At 40.6% G+C, this 25982-nt stretch overlaps 4 protein-coding genes across 8 annotated transcripts; 1 reads left to right on the top strand and 3 right to left on the bottom strand.

Annotated features, from left to right (window-relative positions):
- Positions 1-412: 412 nt before the first annotated feature.
- On the bottom strand, positions 413-4235 carry LOC115683377 (probable protein S-acyltransferase 1). Of its 2 annotated transcripts, none has more exons than XM_030607906.2 (5): positions 3898-4235; positions 2672-2851; positions 2277-2585; positions 1789-2010; positions 413-1332 (listed from the first exon to the last, which is right to left on the bottom strand). In XM_030607906.2, the coding sequence occupies exons 1-5, from the start codon at positions 4006-4008 to the stop codon at positions 862-864; spliced, it is 1293 nt and encodes a 430-aa protein (XP_030463766.2). In that variant the 5' UTR covers positions 4009-4235; the 3' UTR covers positions 413-861. The 2 variants fall into 2 exon arrangements, with proteins under 2 accessions (XP_030463766.2, XP_056171433.1); XM_056315458.1 differs by having other exon boundaries at positions 3906-4234.
- Positions 4236-5848: 1613 nt separating this feature from the next.
- Positions 5849-14719, top strand: LOC115683363 (alpha-L-arabinofuranosidase 1-like). 2 transcript variants are annotated; one of them, XM_030607871.2, is made up of 18 exons: positions 5849-6145; positions 6994-7195; positions 7462-7516; positions 8005-8216; positions 8395-8516; positions 8610-8763; positions 9679-9748; positions 10269-10414; positions 10539-10584; positions 10685-10737; positions 10960-11104; positions 11916-12034; positions 12121-12192; positions 12268-12371; positions 13033-13089; positions 13201-13396; positions 13883-14029; positions 14404-14719. In XM_030607871.2, the coding sequence occupies exons 2-18, from the start codon at positions 7001-7003 to the stop codon at positions 14599-14601; spliced, it is 2091 nt and encodes a 696-aa protein (XP_030463731.2). In that variant the 5' UTR covers positions 5849-6145; positions 6994-7000; the 3' UTR covers positions 14602-14719. The 2 variants fall into 2 exon arrangements, with proteins under 2 accessions (XP_030463731.2, XP_056171155.1); XM_056315180.1 differs by lacking the exon at positions 5849-6145 and adding an exon at positions 6223-6361.
- Positions 14720-15082: 363 nt separating this feature from the next.
- LOC115683364 (50S ribosomal protein 5, chloroplastic-like) lies at positions 15083-16840 on the bottom strand. The gene is made up of 2 exons (XM_030607873.2): positions 16583-16840; positions 15083-15543 (listed from the first exon to the last, which is right to left on the bottom strand). The coding sequence occupies exons 1-2, from the start codon at positions 16776-16778 to the stop codon at positions 15209-15211; spliced, it is 531 nt and encodes a 176-aa protein (XP_030463733.2). The 5' UTR covers positions 16779-16840; the 3' UTR covers positions 15083-15208.
- A 369-nt stretch (positions 16841-17209) lies between these two features.
- Positions 17210-24133, bottom strand: LOC115683382 (aladin). Of its 3 annotated transcripts, none has more exons than XM_030607914.2 (15): positions 23933-24133; positions 23774-23829; positions 23464-23655; positions 22936-23050; positions 22731-22830; positions 22410-22589; positions 22055-22113; positions 20711-20798; positions 20544-20619; positions 19310-19409; positions 18750-18801; positions 18353-18490; positions 18143-18230; positions 17837-17904; positions 17210-17631 (listed from the first exon to the last, which is right to left on the bottom strand). In XM_030607914.2, the coding sequence occupies exons 1-14, from the start codon at positions 23988-23990 to the stop codon at positions 17842-17844; spliced, it is 1365 nt and encodes a 454-aa protein (XP_030463774.1). In that variant the 5' UTR covers positions 23991-24133; the 3' UTR covers positions 17210-17631; positions 17837-17841. The 3 variants fall into 3 exon arrangements, with proteins under 3 accessions (XP_030463774.1, XP_030463775.1, XP_056171156.1); XM_030607915.2 differs by having other exon boundaries at positions 17210-17472; XM_056315181.1 differs by having other exon boundaries at positions 17842-17904.
- Between the last annotated feature and the right edge of the window lie 1849 nt (positions 24134-25982).

Below are 25982 nucleotides of genomic sequence, written 5' to 3'. Positions count from 1 at the left end.
CTATTTTGAGAACCAGTGCAAACAGCGAAGTAGAATTAGGAATTTTGCTTCGCTGACTTCGGAATACAAATTCGATTTTACCTCAAAAAACAAGACCACATTAAGCTCGGCAATGCCTATATTTCTTTTCTGTTCGACACTCCTGTTCAGTAAACAAGCATGGAAAAACTAGATATAGTCATGCTATGTGCTTTACCAGCCAATAATCTTTCCTCCAAAAGGACCCTTCTAGCGATGCCGTTCCCGGTTCCAGCTTTAGAGGGACTTATCTTTAGGCATTTTAGTTATAACTGAGTACACATACCTTCTCAGATGTCCTTGTGCTTTTACAAGGACTAAATATAGCACACCCATTACACAAACAAATTTTCTCATAATTAGTTTTTCTCAAATTCCACCAAGCCTCTGCAACTGTTCATCACTTACTTTCCACTAGTTTATAAATCAACCTTCAAATGTACAGCTTGACTGCCTTTGATGTAATTAATTGCTTGCAATTTCTCTCGTTCATTTTCCTTCATAAGCAGGCTGATTTGCTACAGCAACAACAATGCAAGCCCTTCAAATGAATTTACTAATCCACAGAAATCAGGATCTCAGCGTATGAAGTCCACAAATAGCAAAATCAATGAGGATTAGCTGCGGCCAAAAAAAAAAAAAAAAAAAAAGGGGCCACTGAGGGGATGCAACGTGGTTTTCATGCGATGAAGCCTCCTTTGCATTTTAGAAAACCTCTAGGCTGCATTTCGCAAGCAACCTTTTCCTTTCTGTTCCTTTGTTTAACTTAGCCCCTGAAAACTTCATATACTTCATACGGAGATGAAGTCATGTCTAGGAAGCAAAAGAAGAAACACAGTAGCTCTATCTAAGTGGACTGATCGATGCAATTTGATGGGAGCCTGTATCCACTGTTCTGTGACCTGAACTGATTTTAAGTCCATTATCCGGTTGCTGCTTTTGATACCTTGAATCTAGATGAGCAGGGAAGAAGAACGGATCGAATGCAACAGATCCCTCTCTCTCTTTTCTCTTCAACTTCTCGTCAATGCCACTATAATCCAACCTCTGCAGAATGCTCGGAAGTTGAGCTTCGCCCTCCTTCCGAAGAGAGCCTCCCATTTCTATGTCAAAGTTTCCTCTGGAAATTACATAGCCTTTCTCAAACTCGGAGGTAACGGATCCACTGGTCTCGTATTCTGATGTCCAAGTTCTAAAATTGATCATCGAAGGTGGGATCTTGCCAAAGACAAGTTCCTTAACATTTCGTAGCATTCCCTTACTATATGGATTCTCCTTCTTTTCGTAGCGGTAGCGGAAATTTTCATATGTTGTCTGGAAAAACCAAATGCCAAAGAAACGACGAAATTTAGACCACAAGTTCATAGGGTTGGACTCATGGAGAAAGCAATGAGAAGCCGATATTTATTGGTTGTGTTAAATAAAAATAGAAGAAATCATGCAGACATAAAGGAAGAAAAGGGAGATCAGAATTAACCGGCCCTGCAAAAAACCAATGACTCTTTCTACTACGCTGGACATTTATTATGAGAAGAGCTATCTGATAGCTAATGAAGTGGGGCACCACGCGAAGCTTTCAGAATTGGAAAAAAACATGCAGTGCCCTCTCCATAAATTAGAGATTCTTGCGAGGGGCAAAGGAGAAACCAAAGGAGATGGAAATCAGAAAAGCAATCAAAGAAAAAGAAAATTGAATGTGAAAGAGAATCCTGATTCAAAAAATTAAATATTTTGAACAGCATGGGGAACAGATAGCATCAAGAGAGTTACCTGGTTGGTGCTAATCAAGTAAAGATGGAACACTGTGAGCCCGCCAACGAACCAGAAAGCGATGAAGCAATATATTATTAAAACAACTGAGAGGACATCATGCGACATGGCCTTCCAGAGATTGCCTCCTTGTCGAAGAATGTTGATCCACGAGAAGGTAAACACATATATGCACAAGATGGTTGATGTAGATATGAAACATATAAAGAACGGATAGTTACGCTGCAACAAAAGTTCATATGAATGATTCTGTTAGTTTCCGGCACCATAAGTACTTCAAGTGCTCGCACAACAACAAAATAAATATGAAGGATTAGGGTCTCTTTTTTATAGCAAAAAAAATGCTCATAGCAGCAAAGTGTGTTTCCAGATGCAGTGACAAATACAAGATGTAAGTTACGAAAGCACATTGACTTAAAAGTTCCAGAATAAAGAGTTTAAAAGTGGGATTGAACAGCATAACTTATGGTAACATGCAAAAAACTTACTAATGCGATACACTGACCAACCCATGGACAGTGATGATCGAACCTTTGCACACAGTTGTTGCAGATGGAGCAATGAGAAGCCCGTGGTGGTCGATATAGCAAACAAGTATCACAGAACTTCACTTTTACTGTCTGACCATTCACTTGTACATCCTTGGTTCTTGGCAATTTCAAATCTGGCATTTTACTATTGACCCACTCTGTTGACGGAGTAGTTGCATCACATACTTCATCTGATTCGGGTGGCTGTGAATTTCTTGGAATTATACCGGGATCTCTACCGGAGGTAAGGAACAGAAAAATGAAGTCCTGCACAGATTTTGGACAGCTTAACCCTAATAACTAAGTACTGCCATTAATTTGCAACATGCGAAAGAAACATTACATGAACCAACCAGAAAAGTGAGGACTAATCCCATGATCAGAACGGTGTACCCAAAGAGTGGATTCACTACACCGATAAGCAAAAGCATTTTTATGCAGAATGTTATTGTGGGACCTCCAATGAGGGTAGCGGTCAACAACACCGATGCAGCATCCGGACCGAAGACTAATCTCCCACCGCAGAGGAATTTCTGAGAGACAAACAAAATTCATCAATCAACTTGAAGACGAATAAAAGGTGAAAATCTCATCATCCACATCAAGATGGCAGATTAGTCGCGCTACTTGAATAATAGACTGGTAATTCATTTCTTTGAGTAGCTCTCCATTGAGCTTAACCCCTGAGGGAAAGAAGTCGGTCTTTAGATCAGAGAAGCCCTTATAATCGTCTAATAATTAATTCCTGGATTTTATTGGGTGAAAACACAAGGTCCAACTAAAGCTGCATCAACTTGTTCTGGTCTCAAACTCATTTGTGAGTCCACGATATAAGATTTTCAGCTGCAAAATGACATGGTTAAACACAAACGACCAGGATATAAGAGCCATTGAGCAGGCACTTCCTAACACCACACACCAGAATGTCAAGCTTCGAACTGAATACTCGAATGCTCATCAAGATAAATCTGCAATTACTCATATTTTTTGGCTTATCGATGTAGCAAATAGAAATTATTGAACATGCATAATGTCCTTGTAGCATCTAATTTGCAGAAAGGAGATGCCAACATGACAAATTCTACTCAACAAACGGAGTGATCACTCTCAGATTTATTCAGACAAGCATGCAAAGGATGCTGCTGAGCGGTGAGGATTATATGCAAATTGAATATGCATTACATTAACAACAGGAACAGTAAAAAGTGGCTCAAGTACATCAAATCATGAGGAGAGGGAAACCAATAGGGCTAAAGAGGTATCTTCTCTTTCTCAAACTATTCAATACCAAATCAAAAAGAATCTGCCGGCAGCGCCAAACACAACCGAAATGAAATCGAACCAAAAATGGGCCAATGCACAAAATGAAACGATATAATAAAAACGGAAAACCAGAACATCACACGACGCGATAGTTTAATTGAGAACCCAACCCAACTGGACAGATTCCATTTCAAGAACAAAGGAATGCTCGACAGGTCAGATATAAAAAAGAACAAAAACACCACCACCTTTTAGCAGCCAACGAACGATTACGACGCGCAAACACAAAACGAAACTCGGGGACGAAAAAGATTACATTGTTACCCTTCCAAACTTGGTAGAGCCTCCTGGGAAGGGGTCCAGGGGAGGCTATTTCTTTGGAGGAGAAGCCACCATCGTCATGGCTGTGGACTTTGTTCCTGCTCATCTTCTTCTCTATCGTCCGCAACGATTCCAGCCCTGTTCTCTTTTTCTAATCCCCGAAAACACCACTTGGTTTCTTCGTCCTGTTATTTTGCAGGGTTCCTGCGGATCAAAGTTTTAAGTATTCGGGAGGTGGTGTTTTCGGAATCCCCACGTCTTTCTCCTCTGTTTTGCCAAAGAAATAACTGCTTCCCCCCCTTCACCATTGCCCTCGCAGCGCCATCATCCCTACAAACACCACGTCCTTATCTCTCTCTCTCTCTCTCAACAGTTTCTTGTCCAAATCCGGCAAAGAGCTTCCAGATTGGTGCGACATTTGCGCGCGCAAAGCCTAGTAAAGAACACGTACGGAAAGGACGAGACGAAGACAAGGCACGACACCCCATTCGGAGGGCCGGGCAGTTTACCGTTGCCGAGCAGGTTTGAAAAACTGTCCTGACTATCAAACGAAATCACTTGGTAAATGTTAATGTCACGAAAAATCCTCAAACTGGTAAAAGATTTTCAAATTGATATATCTATGATAAATTCACCATCGTTAGTTTCCATTGAATTTTACAGTCGAATTGCTGAGTTGGATGACGCGTGATAATTGACGGGTGTACCAGTTTTGTGATTTTTCATGATTATTAATCTAATTTAATTAAAACTAATTGAGGGTAAATTTGTCGCAAATGTACTAGTATGAGGTTTTTGGCGATCGAAAAATTAATTTGGGATAAATTTGGTCACATGTGTATCAGTTTTGAGTTTTTTTATGATCAAAAAATTAGTTTGAAGTAAATTTATTATAGGTGTACCAGTTTGAGATTCTTCGTAGTATCAAACCTATGATAAAACCTTTCAAAATTCAAATATCACCTAATCATAAATTTTCCCGTCCGACCCTTCTAAATATATATATCCGTTCACCGACCATTCACGTGTCGTTAATCTTCGTGACAATCGCCCATTTATCATTAGTAAAAGAATGTTCGATTATGTCGTTACTTAAACAATGGTATTTATCTATCGCGCGAACGTAATACACACATCAAAATAAATTTGGACCGTTGCTAATGGTAAGTTCCATGTGGACCCGAGCAAATCTGTTGGTGGTCCATGTTTATTTTCCTACATGTATTGAATTCACCTTATAATTTCTCGTACCTACGTTCTTATATCGTGTCGTGATTGGACACACAATGTTTACAACTTCTCATTAATGAAATTTGATTTGATATTAGGGTTAATACCATAAAAAATCTCAAATTTTGTCCATTGTGACTCAAATACATTTGAACTTTTTTTTGTGCGGCTGAAAACTCTAAACTTGCCCATTGTGACATAAATACCCAAGAACTCCAAATTTATACCGGTGTGACAAATAGGCCCTAAATGGAAATAAAATAGATGGCACATATATCACACGTGTATAATTTTGGGTATTAATGTTAAAGTGAGCAAGTTTAGGATTTTTGGCGACACAAAAAACAAAGTTTAGGATATTTATGTCAAGTGAGTGTAGTGTGGGATTTTTTATGATATTTACTCGTATTATAACTCAGAAAAAATTAGATATACTATCGTGCGCCACGTCACCCCTGATGCTTTCCACGGCAAATAGCCGAAAGAACAAGTCAGAAAGCTATATCCCGAACGGTAAGTGGGCCAGGCGAGCTTCGCAAAACAAGGAAAAAACACGCATCATCATCATCATCATCATCATCATCATCATCATCAAATGTTAAGTCCTATTCCCTAAAAGATTTCTTTATGATCCGACTGTTTCCTTATCAACACCATCATCATCATCACCACATTGTGCCCAAGCATCTACGTTCAGCACTGAAATTGACATCTGAAAGCTGGCTTGCAAGACAGGACAAGACCCTTTTTGTGCTGCCTTGTAATCCACTGCCAAACGAGTCCGTCCCTTGGAAGCAAACCCAAAGGCCACTAATAAGCATTTCTTTAGTAAATGGCATTGTACTGACCAATTCCACTTGCTCTGTATTTGTGTGTATAAGAAGTCAAAACCCATTCATTGTATATCCACAACACCCAATCATTGCTTTCACTCATCTCTGCTTGCAGATTCCAGTTTCTCCTTCCCTCTCTTGAATGCCCAAGAACAGAGGCCTATCAGCTACACAGTCCAGGTAACACCATCGCTTTTGGCTTTTGAAATCCCACACTTGGTAATGGTAGCTGGGTAAGATTTATTCATGCTCTTAGACTACCGATGAACAAAGTCTAATGATCTGTCCAATGTGTCCGTTACTAATACTGTGTCTATTTTGCCGGCATTAAGAGAAGCATTTACATATTGAATTCTCTAACTTGTGCAAGTCATTTGCCTCCACCCGCCTGGCCAAGTGAGTTGTAGATGGCTCTTTGACGTACCCTCGTATGGAGAATTGAGGTTTACACTGGCGATTTGTGTTTAGTCTTTGAATGTTTCAATGTATAGCCACATCCAGACCCACCTAGCTATAATTCTTCTTGATTCCTCTTATTTGGTTCCAAAGACTGACCTTTAATTACTTGAACATACTTCTGTGTGTGTGCGCTTGTGTGTGTGCACACCTGTGATTGGACACCACACATATGTATGTGGCAGCATTCGCATCTGCGAGACAGGATGTTTGTTTATGCGTGTGAGGAAATTTTAATGTTTTGGCTTTGGGTGTGGTATTGGTGATGTATATGCCTTGGTGCGAGTCAACAGTTATGTTTGCATTTATCAGCAGGAAATATCGTGACGTCTGCTTTTCTTCCAAGAAGATTGCGCATGTCATAATTTCATTAGTACACTTTGAGCCTCAAATCGCATACCCGTACTCATGCCTGCTGAGCGATGAGTTTTGATGTCCTCAGTTGTCACATTATGTTGTCAGCGAAGTCATAAAATTGAATGGATTCAGTGACGAAACACTAACAAAAGACGAGGTCTCTAAAGAGACAAATCAAACAATAACTAATTGGCAACTCTGTCTTTGATTTCCAGAGATTGAATGCAGGAGGAGAAAATGGGTTCTCACAAGGCCTCATCTAACAGATTTTTTATCGACGTTTTCATTGGCATCTGTTTTGTATGGCAAAGCTTTGCTCTTGAAGTCGACAAGAACCAAACTGCACAGCTCTTCGTAAATGCCTCCGAAGCAGCTGGTCGGCCGATACCAGAAACTCTGTTCGGTATATTCTTCGAGGTTTGTTCTTGACCTGCCAGACCACGGCTATAATCAGTTGCTACAGTTTCCTTCCTGCCACGATCCATTTGTAATTTAACAGCATCGAGTTCAATACTGACTGCTTGATTAGCTTCTAATTTGCTCGGTCTTAATTTGTTCAGCCACTCAAATGACTGCCTCATTTTTCAGAAGAAACAGCGCCTTTGATCACATATTTGTTTATGTCTGCTTTGTTTGGTCCTGTTATATATTGGGAATTCAGCATTTCTTTGACTTTTTGGCAGGAGATCAACCATGCAGGGGCTGGGGGATTGTGGGCAGAACTTGTAAGCAACAGAGGTCACATATTCTTCTTGATTTTTTTTTTTTTTTTTAGGACAGTGTGTGAATATGGAGTCACATGTCTTTTTCAAGTAAATATGAATATTAGATACGTACGTGAATCTGAATGCAAAATTGCTGGTCATGTGGCCACCTGAGTTTAATGAGCATACTTTTAGACCAGGCTCTAAGATGAAAACCTCTGGACTTGGATGAGCACCAGCAGCTGTTTAAGCACTTAATGTTCTTCAAGCATACAGACTCGCACACCAATTGCCCACGTGCACGTGCTCTCATAGTTAAGCAAAACATGCGCGTGGAGAAAATATTCATCCAAACACCTTCATGCCATTCCTGCATATAGAGAGGCACAAAATATGTGCTATGATTCACAAGCCCATCACAGAATGTTTTGCATTTGAATTGTTAACTAAGGCATTAAGATGTAAATATTCTTTCTCAGATCAACCACACATTGAAATCCTGATTATACGTTGGATTTCCAGGCTTTGAAGCTGGAGGCCAGAACACCCCCTCAAACATTGACCCTTGGTCTATCATTGGCAACGAGTCATCTCTAATTTTATCAACGGACCGGTCGTCATGCTTTGAGCGGAATACTGTTGCCCTGCGAATGGATGTGCTCTGTGATAACCAAGGAACCAAAGCATGTCCAGCTGGGGGAGTCGGTATATATAACCCGGGCTTCTGGGGCATGGTTAGAACTTGGATTTCTATTCCTGTCAGATCTTGGTCAATTCGTTTTTGCATCTACTTTGGTATTAGTTTCCTTAATAGTCCCTGATTATACTTGCTTCGCTATACTCTCCCCTTCCTACAGTGATTATATTTTGCCTGCCTTTAGAAGGCTTTTAACCATCATTGCCTTTTTCCAGAATATTGAAAAGGGAAAGACTTACAAAGTAGTGTTTTATGTTCGGTCATCAACGTCAATCGATCTATCCTTGGCCTTGACCGGCTCAAATGGGATGCCATTGCTGGCTAGTGCCAACATAAGGTGCGCACCGCTTGCTATTTTCGTCCACATAGTTCTGTAAATTGTCCCTTAGCAAATGTATGTTGCCTTCTTAAATTCTAAGTATTTTTGTAGAGCATCTGCTTCAGATGTTTCAAGCTGGACAAAGATGGAGGTTCTGTTAGAGGCAAGAGGAACAAATCATAAGTCAAGACTTCAATTGACAACCACCCAAAAGGGAGTGATATGGTTTGATCAAGTCTCGGCTATGCCTCTGGATACTAACATGGTATGGTATGCATTCCTTTGCTTGAATCATCAGTGATTGTCATACAGATTATAGATATGACTGCAAATTCTCTAAGTGTAAACAAATGGTTGAGTTTATAAAATCTTTGGAGGAGAAGAGTTTTTTTCTATGTAAGACTCCACTATAATTCTTTTAAGCATAAGTCGAATCATGAAAGAAAGTCTTTGGCAAACTTTGAACAACAGCTTTTGTGTGACTGGGAAGGATTGTCCTTCGATTCTGAATGTCCGTGTAATCAGATGATGAGCATAACTTTATCATGACACTGGTTTCTACTTATATGTTCAAAAAAACCCGTGTCGGACTTATTTTGTGGTGCGATGTTACCGAAGTGTGATGTCATCATGCCATAGATGCCTCAGATTCTTCCAGTAACTCATAAGTTATCAATAAAGTACAAAAGAGTTGGCAAAATAAAGTGACGTGATCTGTAACAGTAACTTGTAAATCTTCATGTGCTAATCAAATGCATTCAATTTTACAGCTTTTGTCATTTATTGTGCATCCTTGCTTGGTTGCATGTTTAGAGTGCACCGTGCACCAGTAAAATTTTCTAATTATATGAAATTATAAAAGGCCATGCTTTAATGCATAACAGAAGGAAGATATAGTTTGCCACAATGTAGCATTGATGGACTGAATTTAAAATTGGAGGATGACTAGAAGATTAAAATATGAAGATGTGCAGTTTCTGGGCATATGCTAATATTGAATAGCTTCACACCGTGAAAAAACAGTTGAAAGCTAATCGATTTAGCTCGTTTACTTTTAGAAGATATAGGTGTTTAAATAATACCATCTCGGTGCTTCCGAAGTAGAAAAAAAATTTCAGCTTAATCATGTTCATCTGTTTCATAATTTGAGTCACGAGATTTGTTTTTTTGGGAGATGCAGGGACATGGTTTTCGGAATGATCTTTTTCAAATGCTTGCGGAAATAAAACCACGATTTCTGAGATTTCCAGGTATACATGGCCTTGCCAGTCGAATTCTTTCCATCTTTACATTTGGAACCTCCTTTCCCCTCAAATGTTAGGTCTACAACTTAATTCAAGCCCTTAGTTTGACAGAAGTACATCAGCCTCCACACGACTATGGTCTGTGCTTTGATACCATTTGTAGGATCAATGCCCGAATCCACATGGAACAAGCTCCAAAGGGAGCACTCAAGTGTGTTGCCTGGATATATCTCTTTTTATATATCACTTCACTACCTCTCTCCGTTTCATCTAAGACTCGGGGTGCTGCAGATTACATTCTAAAGTTATGTCCCTGTGATGAATCTGACATATTACAAGCCATTAAACCAATGAACCGAGTAACTTTTTGGCTCTAGCTCAGAACGGAACAATTACAGATTGTTCTGTTGCTCAAAAACGTTTCCTCTTCACTTCTGGTGTCGATCTTAGTAAACTGGAGCGACACCATTGTTTTATTTAGTCCCCAGAAATTGGGATGTAATATGTTCCCATACATCCATTGTAGGTGGATCTTTTGTGGAAGGTGAATGGTTGACAAACGCATTTCGCTGGAAAGAAACTGTGGGACCCTGGGAAGAGAGGCCAGGCCATTTTAATGATGCATGGAAGTACTGGACTGATGATGGACTTGGCTATTTCGAGTTCCTCCAGGTTGGTATCTCATGCTTCCTATAAAACTGTTTAGTTTCTGGACTGTATAAAACCCTCCCTTTCAAGGACTTTAGTTAGAAACCGCTTTTTTCTCATATAATTATTCTCACAAAGTTATCTACAGCTTGCAGAGGATCTTGGTGCTTTGCCAGTCTGGGTTTTCAATGGCGGTAATTTACATACCTTTATAATATGTTGATTCCATTTACCCTTAAAAAAATTGAAGAAACCTAACTTTTTCCATTTTCTATGACCTTGTTTATTTTTCAGGATTCAGCCATAATGATCAAGTTGAAACTATCAGTGTGCCGCCTTTTGTAAAAGTATGCCCTTATCCTGATTATCGTGTTTAGTTGTTAATTTCAATTCTAATACTGCACTTGCTAACATGAAGCAAGTGGGTGGTAGAGGTGAGAACTTTTAAAGAGCAATAGATTGTTAGCAATTTAAGAAGTAGCTTATAACTTAGTTCTGGTTTATACTGCCCTCGAAGCTTTTGAGTTGATTTGTCCCTAACTTTAAATATTTCGCCACCTTTGTCATAGGAAATCCTTGATGGTATTGAGTTTGCTAGAGGTGATCCAGATTCTACATGGGGTTCAGTTCGAGCTGCAATGGGACACCCCGAACCTTTTGACTTGAGATATGTTGCTGTTGGGAACCAAGATTGCTGGAAAAAGAACTACAGAGGTTGCTTTCTATTGCAATCCTCTTTCTCCTAATATTCCCTCTATTCTCTTTTCATCTTTTTGTTACATCTAACAAGTGATTGCAAGGTAGACCTCGGTTTGAAGTAGAGATGTCTGGTACATATTCTCTGTTAATGAATAGAAGGTCATGCCTATCTCAGCATATTTCTTTATCTTAGGTGTAGGTAGTAGGTAGCTCTCTGCATTGAAGGAGCGGATCAAATAATTATGCAGTGTTCTTTCAATTATAGTAATTGATTTAAACTTGATCCCAGTCGCACCTGCTATTTAATTTCATGGACAGATCATCTTAATAGAAATAAGTACATCACAGGATCGTCATCATCTCGGGACCTTGTGGACAGATTTTATATTTGAAGTAGCAAGGATGAATAAACATGCCATCAAAAGTAATATGTAGTTATGCTGATGTCGAGGCACTAAATCCAACTTTGACCTGCCTTTTCGCCTTTCGCTGAGGTTTTTCATGCTCTAGTTGCTTTACATTACTGACATCTGGACTAGAGTTTCTTTTGCTCCCCCTTGTGATATACCCTGATCAAATTTTGCCTCACATAGAAGCAGGCGATATAATTTCCTTTGATCTGAACAATTCAAATACCGTGATATTGCACCTCCTTCATATTATCTGGAATCTACGCCACTAGAATATTTGTTACCATTTAGTCTGTGCTATTAATTACGGGGATGGGTTGTGTTTTGCTCGAGGATCAGTGTAGTAGCTAGGTCATACCTATTTCTTAATATTGCAGCTAACCAGATTTTCCTCTTTCATATTCATCAATGACCAGGGAATTATCTCAAATTCCATGACGCTATAAAGCATGCTTATCCAGACGTGCAAATCGTCTCAAATTGTGATGGCTCTTCTGGGCAGTTGGATCACCCTGCCGATCTCTATGATTTTCATGTAATGTCTGTTCTTATCTTTCCTGTGAAGAACTCTTCTGTAAATACGAACCCCATTAAACAATGACATTATTGCTTCTTGATAAGGTCTACACTTCTGCAAGCAACATGTTCTCAATGTCTCAAAAGTTCAATCAAGTGTCTCGAAATGGTCCGAAGGTGCGTTTTACGTGCCTTAATGTATTTGAGAGGTCAAGTGTGCACACGAATAACCTTCAATTTTGGTGCTTTCAGGCTTTTGTCAGCGAGTATTGTGTTACAGGAAAAGATGCAGGCAAAGGAAGTCTCCTGGCAGCCCTAGCTGAAGTTGCATTCCTTCTTGGGCTAGAAAAGAACAGGTCTCTCTAATAATACATCTATAAATAAAGACCCTGTGATATAATCTGTATCATAGTCTAATTTAAGAGAAAACATGAAACACGATGGCATGTATCTTTTTGTTGAATCAGGATATATTGCTGAAGTGTCCACATGTGATGCTCGATAGTGAAGCCATAATTTCATCATCATCTCTCATACCACTAAAATGAGCGCTTTCATTGGTACCATGCATACAAATATGTACTTGTTTGTGTTTGAATGAAAAACCAATGCCAACATAAATAATATTGCAGATACGATATATCCATATGTTAACACTTGCCCACACGTGATCACACATTTTTACCATAAGCTTCAGTTGACATCTTCTCATATACAGTATACCTGGGTAAATATTAATCGCTACCAAAATTATTCAACAGATTTCACTCTCATGTCTGAGATTAGTTCGTATGCTCCAACAATATTTCAGAACTAAACTCCCACTTAATCTAAATATGAAAAAGAAAAATAAAGTGCTTTCGCAATTTTTCCATACTGCTAGACAAACTACACTCTCAGCTGCATTAAGTGCCTTAACAAAGTACTAACCCTTGAATGGCACTTCAGGTTAATTTTCCTCTTCATGCAAAAAGAGTAAATACTACTTAAATCTCAAAATTTTCCAATTTTTCGCAGTGATGTTGTTGCGATGGCAAGTTATGCGCCACTACTCATGAATGCAAATGCCAGAAGGTAATTTCTCTCATTCTTTTACTTAAGATATCTATCGGTTTATCGAGAGATTTGAAAAGCACAAAAGAAAGCAAGATTCTTCCTTTCTGACACCAACCTGCTTCATTGAAGTTTCACTCCGGACACGATCGTGTTCAACTCTTCGCAGCTGTATGGAACTCCCAGCTACTGGATGCAAAGTCTTTTCACAGAGTCAAGTGGAGCAACCCTTCTTGACACAACATTGAAGTCAACCTCGACACTACTTGTTACATCTGCTATCTTATGGAAAGATTCCACAAATGAGAAGAATTACATAAGAATAAAGGTTTGAAGTCTGTCCTTGACAAACTCAGAATTCTCGCTTACTCATGAACACATCCTTGTGTTGTCTCTCTCATTTGCCCATCGACCAATACCTTTACAACCAGACTCTGGTGGGATGAAAAGTAAATTCTGAACAAGGAAAGGAAAAGTATGAAGACAATAATCAAAGCTCTATTGCTGTTTGGTGCACAGCCAATCACAATCTTTGGCACAGTAATTTTTAGCGTCATTGTCATGACAAGACCGAAGTTATACATTGAGAAGTATCTGGTTGAGCATCATTTGGTAAAATAATTAAACAGCGACTCCATATGCTCCATCATCACAAAAAATCATGCATGTTATATTGGTTTCTGATTTCGCAGATTCTAATTCTTTGTTTGATTAGATTTGTCAACATCCTGCTCCTCTCGAGATTGATTATGCATATAATATATTCTTGTTTGGCAATATAGTGGCGGTTGAGTTCAGAATCTTGATTTTGTAGGCTGTGAACTTCGGAAACAGCTTGATTAATCTCAATATATCTGTTGGAGGATTTGATACAAAGTCCATACAATTGTCCAGCTCTTCAAAAACTGTCCTAACTTCTGGAAATTTGATGGACGAGAATTCCTTTGAACAGCCGAAAAAGGTATCTTCTTCTCTTTTTCCTTGCATACGTAAATTGAGTTATCACGTCCTAGTCTCCGACACTTCTGTTGAGGTCATGCTGTCTGGTGTCTCCATCGACCTGGAGAGGTCATTTAACACTAACAATTCTAGCTGGTTCATTTGTTGAATACAAGCCATTATTTTTCTTTGAATTATCTTCTTCAATCAAACTCTTACCAAAGGCACCTCACGTATAGGAATATTTCCGGAAGTATATGATTCAATGCTTGCTGTAACTCACTTAAAAATCATACAAGCAGAGTCGTTTCGAGGACCAGGAAAATGATGAGTTTATGCGGAGGTGAGTTGCATCGCAGCAGCATATTTGATGCATCTCTTCCTGATTGAATGCAGGTGTCTCCAAAACAAAGTCCGCTTAAAAGTGCAGGAAAGGACATGCAAGTCATACTCTCCCCGTATTCTTTCACTTCATTTGATTTGTTAGAAGAATATACCAGCTCCCAAGATGACGAAAGGCTGATTCATCTTCAAGATCCAAGTACTAAAAAAGGTCTGAAGGTAAAGATGAACGATAATATCAGTGACTCCTAATGGTTAGACCTTTTGCCTGCCAACCCTTCAGCTGGCAGTAGCATGCTGTAAACTCATCGATGTTGCATCTTCTTAATCCCAGCTCGAGTGTTAATTCATAGAATTTCTTTTAGATCCACTTTGTGATATATGATCAGTTTCTCGCAAAATTAAAAGAACGACGACAAAGATTTACTTTCCACTTGCTTGCAGCATTGTGACAGATAGTTTTACTTTGTCTTCTGATGCCCATGACAGGAAGTATGATGAGATGAATTTGCACATGCTCCCACAATTAAGGGTGACAAACCGTCCCATGCAGTATAGCCAGAGATTGCAATTTTCTAGGAACTAGAAGCAAAAAACTCCAAATTTCACTTGATTCTACAAGCCATTTCATACAATTAAGGGTAACAATAGTATTGGACAATGGAGCGAATCCCGGTGAACAGATAGACAGCTCTCAAATGAACGAGCAAGAATAGAATGGACAGATTCTACCTATACTAATCAGGTTTCAATTGTAATTACTCTATGAACAAGACATAAATGTCAATAAAAACCTAGCTCCTGAACTTCTAAGGAGCAGAAGGCGCAGAAACAAAAATGGAGTAAAAAAATCAGTCAACTACTTCATCTTCGAGGGCGGCCACCGACCTTTCTTCCTCATTCTTCTCTTGCGGACAAGTTTTTTCCTCCGGAGCCGTATCCTCTTCGGCACTTTCATCCTCATTTTCTGTTCAAGCTTCAGCTGAAGCTTTGCGTCCAACCAACATGTGTCGAACGGAAAAGCACCAACATCAGTGTCCGAGTAATACTCTCCATCATTCTCAGCAGTCTCTTCAACGTCCGTTGGCTTGACTAGCATCGCAACCCTTCTCTTGCCAGGCGAGATCACACTAGCACTAAGTGCTCGGATGTACTTCAGATGACAATGAGCGGGTTCCCTGGTCAACAATGATACTGAATACAAGAGCAAATTTAGATACAGTGAGCAATTACAAAGAAAGAAAAGATAGAATAATGTAATCGACATAAAAGAAGAGACATCGGCAGTCGTGAATAAATGACTCCTGGAGCTGAAATAATCGAGATACTTCCATCCAATTGCACAAAATATGTAAACAAAGTATAGGATAAGTAACCAGTATGGTGCCGTTGCATTCTCTATATCCGAGGCCAACTGTCAGCCTTCTTTAAACAACTTATTATCATGGAGGAAACATCACAAATCTACCATGGACAGTTCCAAGATACGTGGATCGACAGAATCCCGGAGACCGGGTGCATATAAACTGAAAGTGAGTCCGCAAATTGCTCCACCACGTGAAATGTGGCCGCTAGTCGAACCCTGATAACAGCTCGCATCGATGAGATATATAAAATGCGGATACTAAGACTCGGGATTCGAAAGGCAAGCTACTGCTAGCGCTGTGCGCGGAGTGAAGCCAACTACACTATGAACCTTTGGATTGAATTGATTCTGCCACTCTAAAGACCCAACAAACTTTGGTTAACCCCCGCACCCGTGTTTCAATCACTCTAAACCAGCAATACCCCTGACGAATTCAACCCGAGATGATTCTTCAAACCAAGACATTCTTCGAGAGAGCACGATCATCGTTAGAAAGATCTTGAGCCGTGCCCACAACTTCCACTCCCTCCTAACTTCCCAAATGAACTGAAACAAGCAACGAGCGAACCAAACCCCCCACACCCACATAGACATATCAAAAGACTGTCCACATAAAGTCCTTCTCGACCCATGATCATGCACATTCGTATGCACAAGCCCTCTCACGGCATACCCCACAAAGATTCGCCAGCGCACAAACAAACACAAACAATCAAGGCAAACCCACTTCGCCAATACACATAAGAAAGGAGATACGCGACGATCAAATCACGGACGTCGGGAACAGACAAGAAGCAAGAGCGATACGCGAACGTGGACGGAGGGGAGACCTCGCGATCGTACAAAAAAGAAAAGGGAGAGACGTACGCGACGATGACGACGAAGCAGTAATAGCGGCGGGAAGAGAGGAGGTGCGAGAGGAAGGGGACGACGAAGTGGAAGAAGGAAGGAGAGCGAGAGAGGTAGGTCTGAGAGAAGTCGGAAAGACGAGCGGCGACATGGTCTTCCGGTGGGAGCATGACGGAGGTCCGACCGACAAGGCAAGAAGGTTGACTGACAACATAGCCCAAAGCTTCTTGGCATTGCCTTCGGCTTATGAGTAAAAATGAAATATTTTCTATATTATTAGAATTTTATCCCCAAAGATATCATTTTTTTCTAATTAAAAATTTAGAGGCCATACCTATACCATTCCACCCGCAAAAGCCCAAAGTTAATGAATCCGTCGTCACAGCCCACTACAATCCTTCCAACTAGAATAGTAGAATGTCTCACCACCCAAGCTATTTCGCAACTAGGCAACACAACACGAGTTATTTCAGAAATTTGCTCACGACGTTAATCAAACTCGTGAAAGACGGATTACCCATATACCATTATACCATCCACCTTATACCATCCACCTTATTAAACTATTGAAGAGTTAAATGTGTCAAATTGTTCTCAACAAAAACGCAAATCCACCCTGACAGTATATTCTGTAAAAAGCCGACAGACAAAATTAGTATTCTCTTAGTCCATTCACAAAAATTCTTTTCCCTCTACATCGTTTCCTTTTGACAAACATAGAAACCAAAGATAAAGGCGGAGAATAACCCCGTTCAGTCGTTCACTAAGAGATGAGGATCACAACACTCTCCAGGTGCATTATCATTTCTGAAGACTGAGATAAACAGATGAAATTTTCACGACACTGCCTGCCCTCTGGTTTAAAGACGATTTCCACGGCAAGCTTTATTTCAACTTTTTGCGGCATCCTACATAACAATTTGTTCGATCTGTCGGATCAGTGTGTCAATGGCCAAAGTCTCGAGCTTAAAGGAGAGAGCTCAAGGGCCAGGAGAGGGGAGAAGTGCTGAGCAACAAGTTCACCAGAATCAAAAACTGAAGGATGGCTTCGCCAGCTACAACGCTTTCTGATCCAACCCAATAGAGAACCCAGATAAACAACAGTCAGTTGCAGGCTCGACCTGAGATTCTTGCTATCAGAAAAACCTCCTAAACCAACAGTTTAATCTTTAAGTTGACAATATAGACTCGATGTACGGTATCTCTAGGCACTAATGATATTAAGCTGACATCAAACTGCAAAATGACATGTGAACCACCACAAAGAAGTACCTTACTTAAGGAAGAGCATGAGAACGAAACAGGAGAGGGTAGGTACAGCAAAATCCACTGCTCCAACACTGCATGAAATTGCAGACAAACAGTTGAATTAAATAGAGCTGCTTGAGTCAAGGAAAACAGTGCATCGACATATGTAATGTCATTAGATTGCAAAGCATAATTCGGACAATTGCCCATAATGAAGCAAAAGCAAATACTTTGTGTTCCCTATACTTGAGTTTGCATATTCCCGTATTTAAGGCAAGATTTCCAAATCGGCTCAAGCACAATAGAGACATCATAATCATGAAGACTTACCACAGAAAGCAAAGGTCCCTGCTTGAATTTATCATGAAATGAAAATGTCATTGGCTTAGGATTATCACCAGGCCCTCTGATAAAGCCGCTGTATCTCAAGACAACATGAACAAATCTGTCAGTACAACAGTTTAAAATATACAGAGTAAAAAGCTCACCATCTGAAAAGTAGATGGACAACATCACAGGTATTGCTTATCCGAAACTCACACTAGTGAGGCAGAAACCACCGGTGTTCTTCTGGCATCATAAATGGCAATCAGACCCCTGTATATTTCATCCCCACCTTTAAATGATACCGCCAGTCGTTCGCCAGAAGCATTCCATGCTACCTTCTCAATCCCCTGACTACATGATATCACAAAAGTGGAGTCAGCTCATGCCATTTGGTACAATAAGTCCTGCCCAATTGTTTTGTTTTTTAAATGTGATGAATGCATAATGTTACATGTAACAATTTCTTTTGCTTCAATGATATGCATTTATACAGATCTGATTGATACGGAGGAATTATCACATTGCAAGACGAAGAGGGGGCAAAAGGAACATGTTACACTCCAAGATACATAACTAACCAAAAATTCACATTCGCACTAGCTTGAATTACCTGCCAGGCAGGGATGACATTTCTGGTAATTGAACTGGCAACAAGAGCGCATCTTCATAGCATCACCCAAAAGTAAAATAAGTCACGTTAACAATGGACTGGTACAAAAGAGAATAAGTATTCAAAGTTGCCTAGTAGATAATGAATATACATCAATTGATCGAAAGCACCTCAAATCAGTAGGAATTTCCCAGTTTAAGTTCCTTCCATGAAATTTTACTGTTTTTTCTCTTATTAACGCAATTATAAGAGATATCTACTCCATTGAGTTTCTCTAAGGATTTCCCGCAATGGAATTAAGTATGCCCCAGCTCCATCAAATCGCAAATAATCCACTCTGGTGTAAACTAACGCTGAGAGCCAAAACATCATATTTGTCTATGTTTCTTCTTTTCCCCCTCGTAAGTTATGCACAAGAAATGTGCTTGAGTTAACCGTACAAGTAACAATTGAGGAACATAAAATTTTCCATCATTTTATCGAGTCATAATACCACCTGCGTTGCCTTGGTACTTAATTAGTGGAGTCTAGAAGTACACATCTTAAGCAAAACTGGTTACCCAAAGATGGAGGCTTTGATGCAAAGTGAACAGAAGCCAACGTTGGAGATTTGGAGAAAGCAATCAGTATCATATGCCCATCAGAATCCCATGTTGCCCCCTGTTGCAACACGACTCCAAATTAAAAAAGTTCAAGGAATTGTAACATACAATTGAAAGATGCATAAAGAAGAGCAAAAAATTGAACCACTGGATAGATTAAGTGCACCAGCTGCTTAACATACAATGCAGCTTCACTACTTGCATACAAAATTAAAAAAAAAAAAAAAAAAAACATGTCAACAAAGATAGCCAAAGGTCTCTAAAAGGAACACATGTAGTGCAGGAATGATTGCATAGACATCAAACATATGACAAATTATTTTATTTTGTATAATGAGGAGTACTGGGAAATCAATTAGGCCTCTCCTCAATACAAAGTCACTGAAGAATTAAGCCCAACATTTAGCAGAGGGCATGCGCCTGCTACTCAATCAAGAATTGATTACACATAGTGCCTCACCGATTAAACCTACAGAATTTTCATATGGTGATGGCACCACAAGAGCAAAACACCAACAAAACTCTTAAGTAGAGAAACGCAATGCCGTCAAGCCTAGAGCACTCACCAAGTTAAATTTTGTTCCAGATTTATATGCTCAAAATCAACTAAGACACTAATATTGAATGCTAATCGAAGTCAAAAGTGGAGTGAGACGATTCAACCCTCATTTTTTTGGCGATAGAGATAAATATCACTAATTAACATACCAACATAACCATTGTCAGCTTTACAGTGCAGACACTTTTTCAATGTCTAGGAAAGTTACAGTTTTGACGCACAGATCTCATCATGAACTCCAAACACAACCCCAGCTGTTTTGACCAGAATTCTCATCAGGACATCAGGAATCTTCACCAAGTAACTAATAAATAGAGAAGAAACTGGTACAAACTTTTACAATATGCAAGCAATTCTGAAATAACAGTGACAGATTTAAATTTTCACTGCAAGAGTCATGTAATTTTCTACCTCTCTATGGTGCAAAAGCTGAAAAACTAGTCATATTCTCATATATCTTAGGCAGAATCTAATTGAAGGCAGAAAGAGTGCACCAATCCAAGAAATTAAAAGGAAAATCGTTCAAATTTTTTTTGTTAAGAGGCACAGCATTTGAGCAATGCACCACATCATTATTCAGCCTCTGATCCTATTTGCGGCAATCATGACAAGCCATCTAAATCACTTCCTCACCGTGACAAAACCACTAGTTGATGACCAAGGTTCAGAGGTCCACGTGTTTGTCTCCCATAGATAAAATGTTCCATCACTGTAAAGGACGACAGCGATCCAGATCAGACAGACAATGTTATCCATATTTGTCCACATGAAAACAAAGTAACTCAGCTGAATGACCATACAATTTTGCAGAAAAGAAGTAATCTCCAGTAGGAGACCACTTTAGCATGGATATGCCCCCTAATCCACGTCGAATAGGTGTCCCAACACCTGCAAATAAACAACACTTATAACTAACAAAACAATGCCTCAGAGAGAGAAACTTACTACTGTATCAACAGCACGATCCAAATATGAATGGCAGGAAGGGGGATAAAATGAAATCCAGAAACACTAAGTTCCAGTACTAAAATCATATCGATCAAGCTCCAAAATTTGGGTGTGCAAGCACACGCATGTGTGTTTTTATATAACTATTGATTAGAAAACAGGCAAAAGTTATTGTCAATGATATTTGGTCATTAACTTCCAAAATTTCACGTTCAAGAACCATACTTGGACTAAATAGCAATTGTTTGAAAATTTATTGTTTTAAGTGCTTTTGACCGACAAATTCACTCAACGCAACCATTGCTCTTCACTCAAAAACTTCAGAACCACCTCCACAGTCAACATTTTCAAAATTTAAAAAATCTGTTCCTATTTTTTTTTCATGCACATAAGATCGATAAAAATTTTCATCAGAATATTTTCTTTTTTAGCACATGGGAATTCCAGAAAAGATCCTAGATTCCAGTACCAAAGTTACATGGATCAAGCTCCAAAAGTGTGTGTCTTTCAATTTTCATGTACATATAGTCAATTTTAAAAACTCATTTTATTAACACTACAAATTTAATCAGAAGTGCGTTCGAAATAGAATTGCAACACAACTAGTTTCGAGTTTATCTTTCAAACAGCACCTTAAAGCTTGGACTCCATGAGTTATACCACTCCCAGTCTTATCGTATTAACTCTATGAACTATAGTTATATTTGCTGCCCGGGCAGGAAGCAAATTCCAATATGAGCAACCAGGAGTTAATTTCTGGCAGGTGCTTGTTTTTACGCATATGACAATTATAAGTGTGACTAAACCTTCATTTAATCAGAATAATTATAATTTAATTATTGAAGGCTAGGACTCACAAAATTAGTCCAGCAGATGCATGATGACCATGAGCTAAACCCATCATAGATGTGTGACAAGTAGATTCCTTTACCAACAAATAGTGCTATGGGAAAGAACTAAATTTTGGCAAAAGACTAGACTACTAGTTTTGCATGATCACTGGAAAAAGTAGAGTAGGAACTAGGAGCCCTAGAAACAAAATATAAGAGGTCCATTACAATATTAAATGAAAACAAACTATTAGATATACAATTTAAAGATATAATTGCAAAAATGAACATACACTCAATATAATTGCGAAAAAAAGTAGTTGATGAAATAAAGGAGACAAAAGATTTATCAGAATATTGAATGACCTTGTGCCACGTCCCATACAGTGAACGACGAGCTTTCACAGGAGGCTGATGCCAAGTACGTAGAGGTAGGTCAAGGAAACAGGCTATCAAGCTACACATGCACCACGATAATAGAAAAACTGGTTCTGGGTCCTCTTCCAGTCAAAAGAGTTCAAACATATGCCTTGGTTTAACTAAGTGCAAAAACCCTAGTAATTAATATTGAAGATCATAATATGTCCATCATGCATTCTGAAAACTGCAATTGGAAATTGATTATTAAAAAGGGGAACGTATGAAACATCTGGCGACTACTAAAACCATTGTTAGATGGTACAAAATGTATGTAAACGGGGCTTTTTCGTGTGAAGGATATCTTCCATCAGGGCTCCATGAGAGTGCAGTTATTTGCTCATCAGCATCACTGCGAAGAAAATCAACCAAAGTCCATCGGACACCAGTGCCTCTCGGTAGGGTCCCAACAAAACAAGGAGCACCAGATCTGATAGATGCTGCATTGCCAGGGAAAGAAGCAGCCCAAATGCATATTCCACCCCTAAAAAATAAATTGATTGAGCTTTCCATTGTTTTCGTGATGCTGATAAGATGAAAAAAACACTGAAAAGAATAATATGGTAGAAGAATATTTATGACCAACTAAACTTTAAATGAGAAAAAGACGAATCGTGGTACTTGCTTGCAAGACACAGAAAGCACCCTTCCACCATTTGGTCTCCACTCAAGAGCTTTAACGTCCTTTTGGGACTCATGAGTCAGGATACAAGGTTCCCTGCACTCTTTTGAAGATAACATTGCAAGCATTTTCAAAGGACGGAAATGAGATATGCGAGTATAAACAAGATAAGAATCAGCACTGGAGACAGACTATGAAAGATACGGACCTGCATCATCATAATCTCGCACTAGAACCTGATTCGGAGCAGAGATAAGCGCTATAATATGCTTATGCTGGTGCCAGCTTACTCCTTTTAGATCGACTTCAGGTAGCAAATTAACCTATAAGCATAATAAAGTTGTCGGTAGGCAGAAAACCAGAAATTGATCACATCTGCCGTGTAAAGTGCGTGTAAGTTTCTTTTACATTACGTCTCTCCATTGAGGTTTGAATTCAAGTTATCTGGTATTAAGGAAGCAATGACTTGGATAAGCTAAAAAGACCTCCCCTAATGACTAGAACTACATTTTCTATGATCTCATAAGTCATCTGGACAGCAAACTCATACCAGAGCTCTAGAATCTGATCCTCCCATTTGCACAACAGACCCAGAAAAGATAATTTGAAATGGGTAAAAGACTAATGGCGGCCAACTCAGCTGCAAGACTATTCGATTTTCAAAATGGGTTTGCTATATTATATCTCCAGATATTTTTTATGTATTTACACACAAAAGGGCACAAAGAAAACTCACATCGCAAGGATTAAAGAGCCGCTTGATACAACCGCTCGCGATCCCCTGCACCATCTCCACGGCGTTCTTCCTCTGAACAGCCACTCCATTCCCCGCACCCTCCTCCTCCACCTGCGGCTGCTCGGCGTCGAGCTCCGGCCCCGACCGGCCCGGCTGATCAGGCTGGAAGGAGACCGGATTGAACACCATTCTCTGCGATTCGGAGAACAATCAGGATACCAATGCCAGCAAACGAAAGCTACCCTATAAAGCAACATTCGCCAACAGATGGACCCATGCCGTCGCAGCGACTCGAATGAGAAAGACTCACGAGCAGCTTCCCGTAGGTTTCTTTAGCTTGAGTTTCCGACAGGCTATCGGCGGTAACTGCAGGATTTCAGGCGTTAATCGACACAAAAACCCCGAGTCCCGCGAATGAGTCGACGACACTCGTGCGAAAGCGAAGGAGAGGGAAGAGGGTTACACGTACGGAGCTCGCGATTGATTTCGCAGACCGTGACTGAGCCCGGGCTGGGAAACGAAGGCATGGCTGCGTTCTAGGGTTTTTGCTCGTCGCGCTCGGAGACTGGTCGAAGCTCGCTGAAGATGATGATGACGATGATGGCGACGGAGCTCCAGTTTTTGGGGGGAAAATGCGCTCGCTTCTCCTCCTTTTCCTCGCTCTATGAAGTATGGACGAACGACCGTACAGATTTTATTGCCTTCAAAATTTTTGGGATGAAACACGAAAAGCAATGGGCCGATGAGAAATCTTACGCCGTGGAATGTTCTATATTTGACACGAACATTAACTTTTTAATTTTTTTCCTTTGTTGCTTTTTTCTTTTTTTCCTTTTTTTTTTCTTTTCTTCCTCTCGGCCATGGCCGAGGCCGACGGAGTTCGTCGGCCTCGGGCGAGGCCGCCCTCGCCGCGTCGAGGCGAGGCCGCCCTCGCCGGTTGCGGCGAGGCTCGGCCCGCGCCGGCCGGGTGAGGCTCGACCTCACCGGTGTCGAGCGGCCGGCCTTGCTTTGCGGGCGAGGCCGGCCTCGCCCGTCGCCACGAGGTCGAGCCTTCGGCCGCCACGGCGGATAACCCTCGCCCGGCGAGGCTCGACCTCGCCGTTCTTGGGCCGGTCGAGCCGCGGCTCCGGCGAGGTCGAGCCTCGCTTATTTATTTCGAGAGAAATGTTACAACTTCAGAAAAAAAAAATGTTAAAAGATGATAATATTTTCGGTGTTTGGAAAAGAAAACATGATTTAATTTTTTTTAAATACGCACATTATTTGGGCTTTAGCGACTTGTGCAGGAGCAGCCAAGGAACTAAGCAAGGGCACCAGAATCCCTGATCCAGTCTTGATGGATCCCAACTCGGGCAAGGTTACTTGGGTCCCAGCAAGAGTGTCATCCATAGAAGCTGAAACGCGCCCGGGCAGTGTTGTACGTGTCCCCCGGTTCTCCCTGTCGGCGTGCGGGAGTTCCCAGGTTACCAAAAAAAAAAAAAACAACCATACAGATTTTATTGCCTTCAAAATTTTTGGGATGAAACACGAAAAATTGTAAACTTTTTCGATGACACGTTAAAGCTCTGTTTATTTATTTCGAGAGAAATGTTACAATTTCAGAAAAAAAAAATGTTAAAAGATGATAATATTTTCGGTGTTTGGAAAAGAAAATATGATTTAATTTTTTTAAATTCACACATTATTTGGGCTTTAGCGACTTATGCACGACTAGTCAAGGAACTAAGTAAGGGCACTAGAATCCATGATCCAGTCTCGATGGATCCCGACTCGGGCAAGGTTACTTGGGTCCCAAGCAGGAATGTCATCCACAGAAGCCAAAACCCAATGCTCGAACACGACTTCTTGGCACTTGGGCCCGGTTCCACAGAAGACGAGCTCGAGGCCCCAGTGTCCATGCTCAAATCTCCGGCACTCGAGCTCGGGTCCATGAAGGCCAGGCACAGGACCCTGATTACGCGGGTCCTCAACACTTGAGCTTGGTCCATCGAGGTTGGCTTAGAGACATTGGTACCCATGCTCAGGTCCCTAGAAACCAGGCTCGAGTCCTTAACGACTGAACTCGAGCCTATTAAGATTGGACCCGGGGTCCTAGCATAAATGGACACGGTCCTAGGCCCCAAGCACTCGGGCATTTTGTACTGGGATCCCAAACTCGGCCTCGATGAACTCGAGCATGAGCAATGAGGTCTCAGGCTTCAACCTCAATGGATCCGAGCTTGGACGTGGGAGATCGAGGCACTAGCACTAGAGCCTCAAGCACGAGGACTGGGCACGGGTATTGGGGTCTCGAGCTTGGCCACAATGGACCCGAGCCAAGGTGCTGGAGACCTAGGGATGGGCACTACCCATGCCCCGCCTCAATGGACCTGGGCACCGACACCGAGATCCCATGCCTCATCCTCAATGACTAGGGCTTAAGTGCTGGAGATCCGAGCATGGGTGCTAGGCTTTGGGCCAGGCCTCGATGGACTCGGGCTCGGCCTCTATGGACTCGGACCTGGACACCAATTTCTCGA

This window comes from Syzygium oleosum, unplaced genomic scaffold (genome assembly GCF_021117445.2).
Source record: "Syzygium oleosum isolate NSW1041296 unplaced genomic scaffold, Sole_v2.1 Sole_v2.10, whole genome shotgun sequence".
Taxonomy (NCBI): Eukaryota; Viridiplantae; Streptophyta; class Magnoliopsida; order Myrtales; family Myrtaceae; genus Syzygium; species Syzygium oleosum.
The sequence above is the reverse complement of the archived record's forward strand: the minus strand, read 5'-3'. Positions and strand labels throughout refer to the sequence as shown.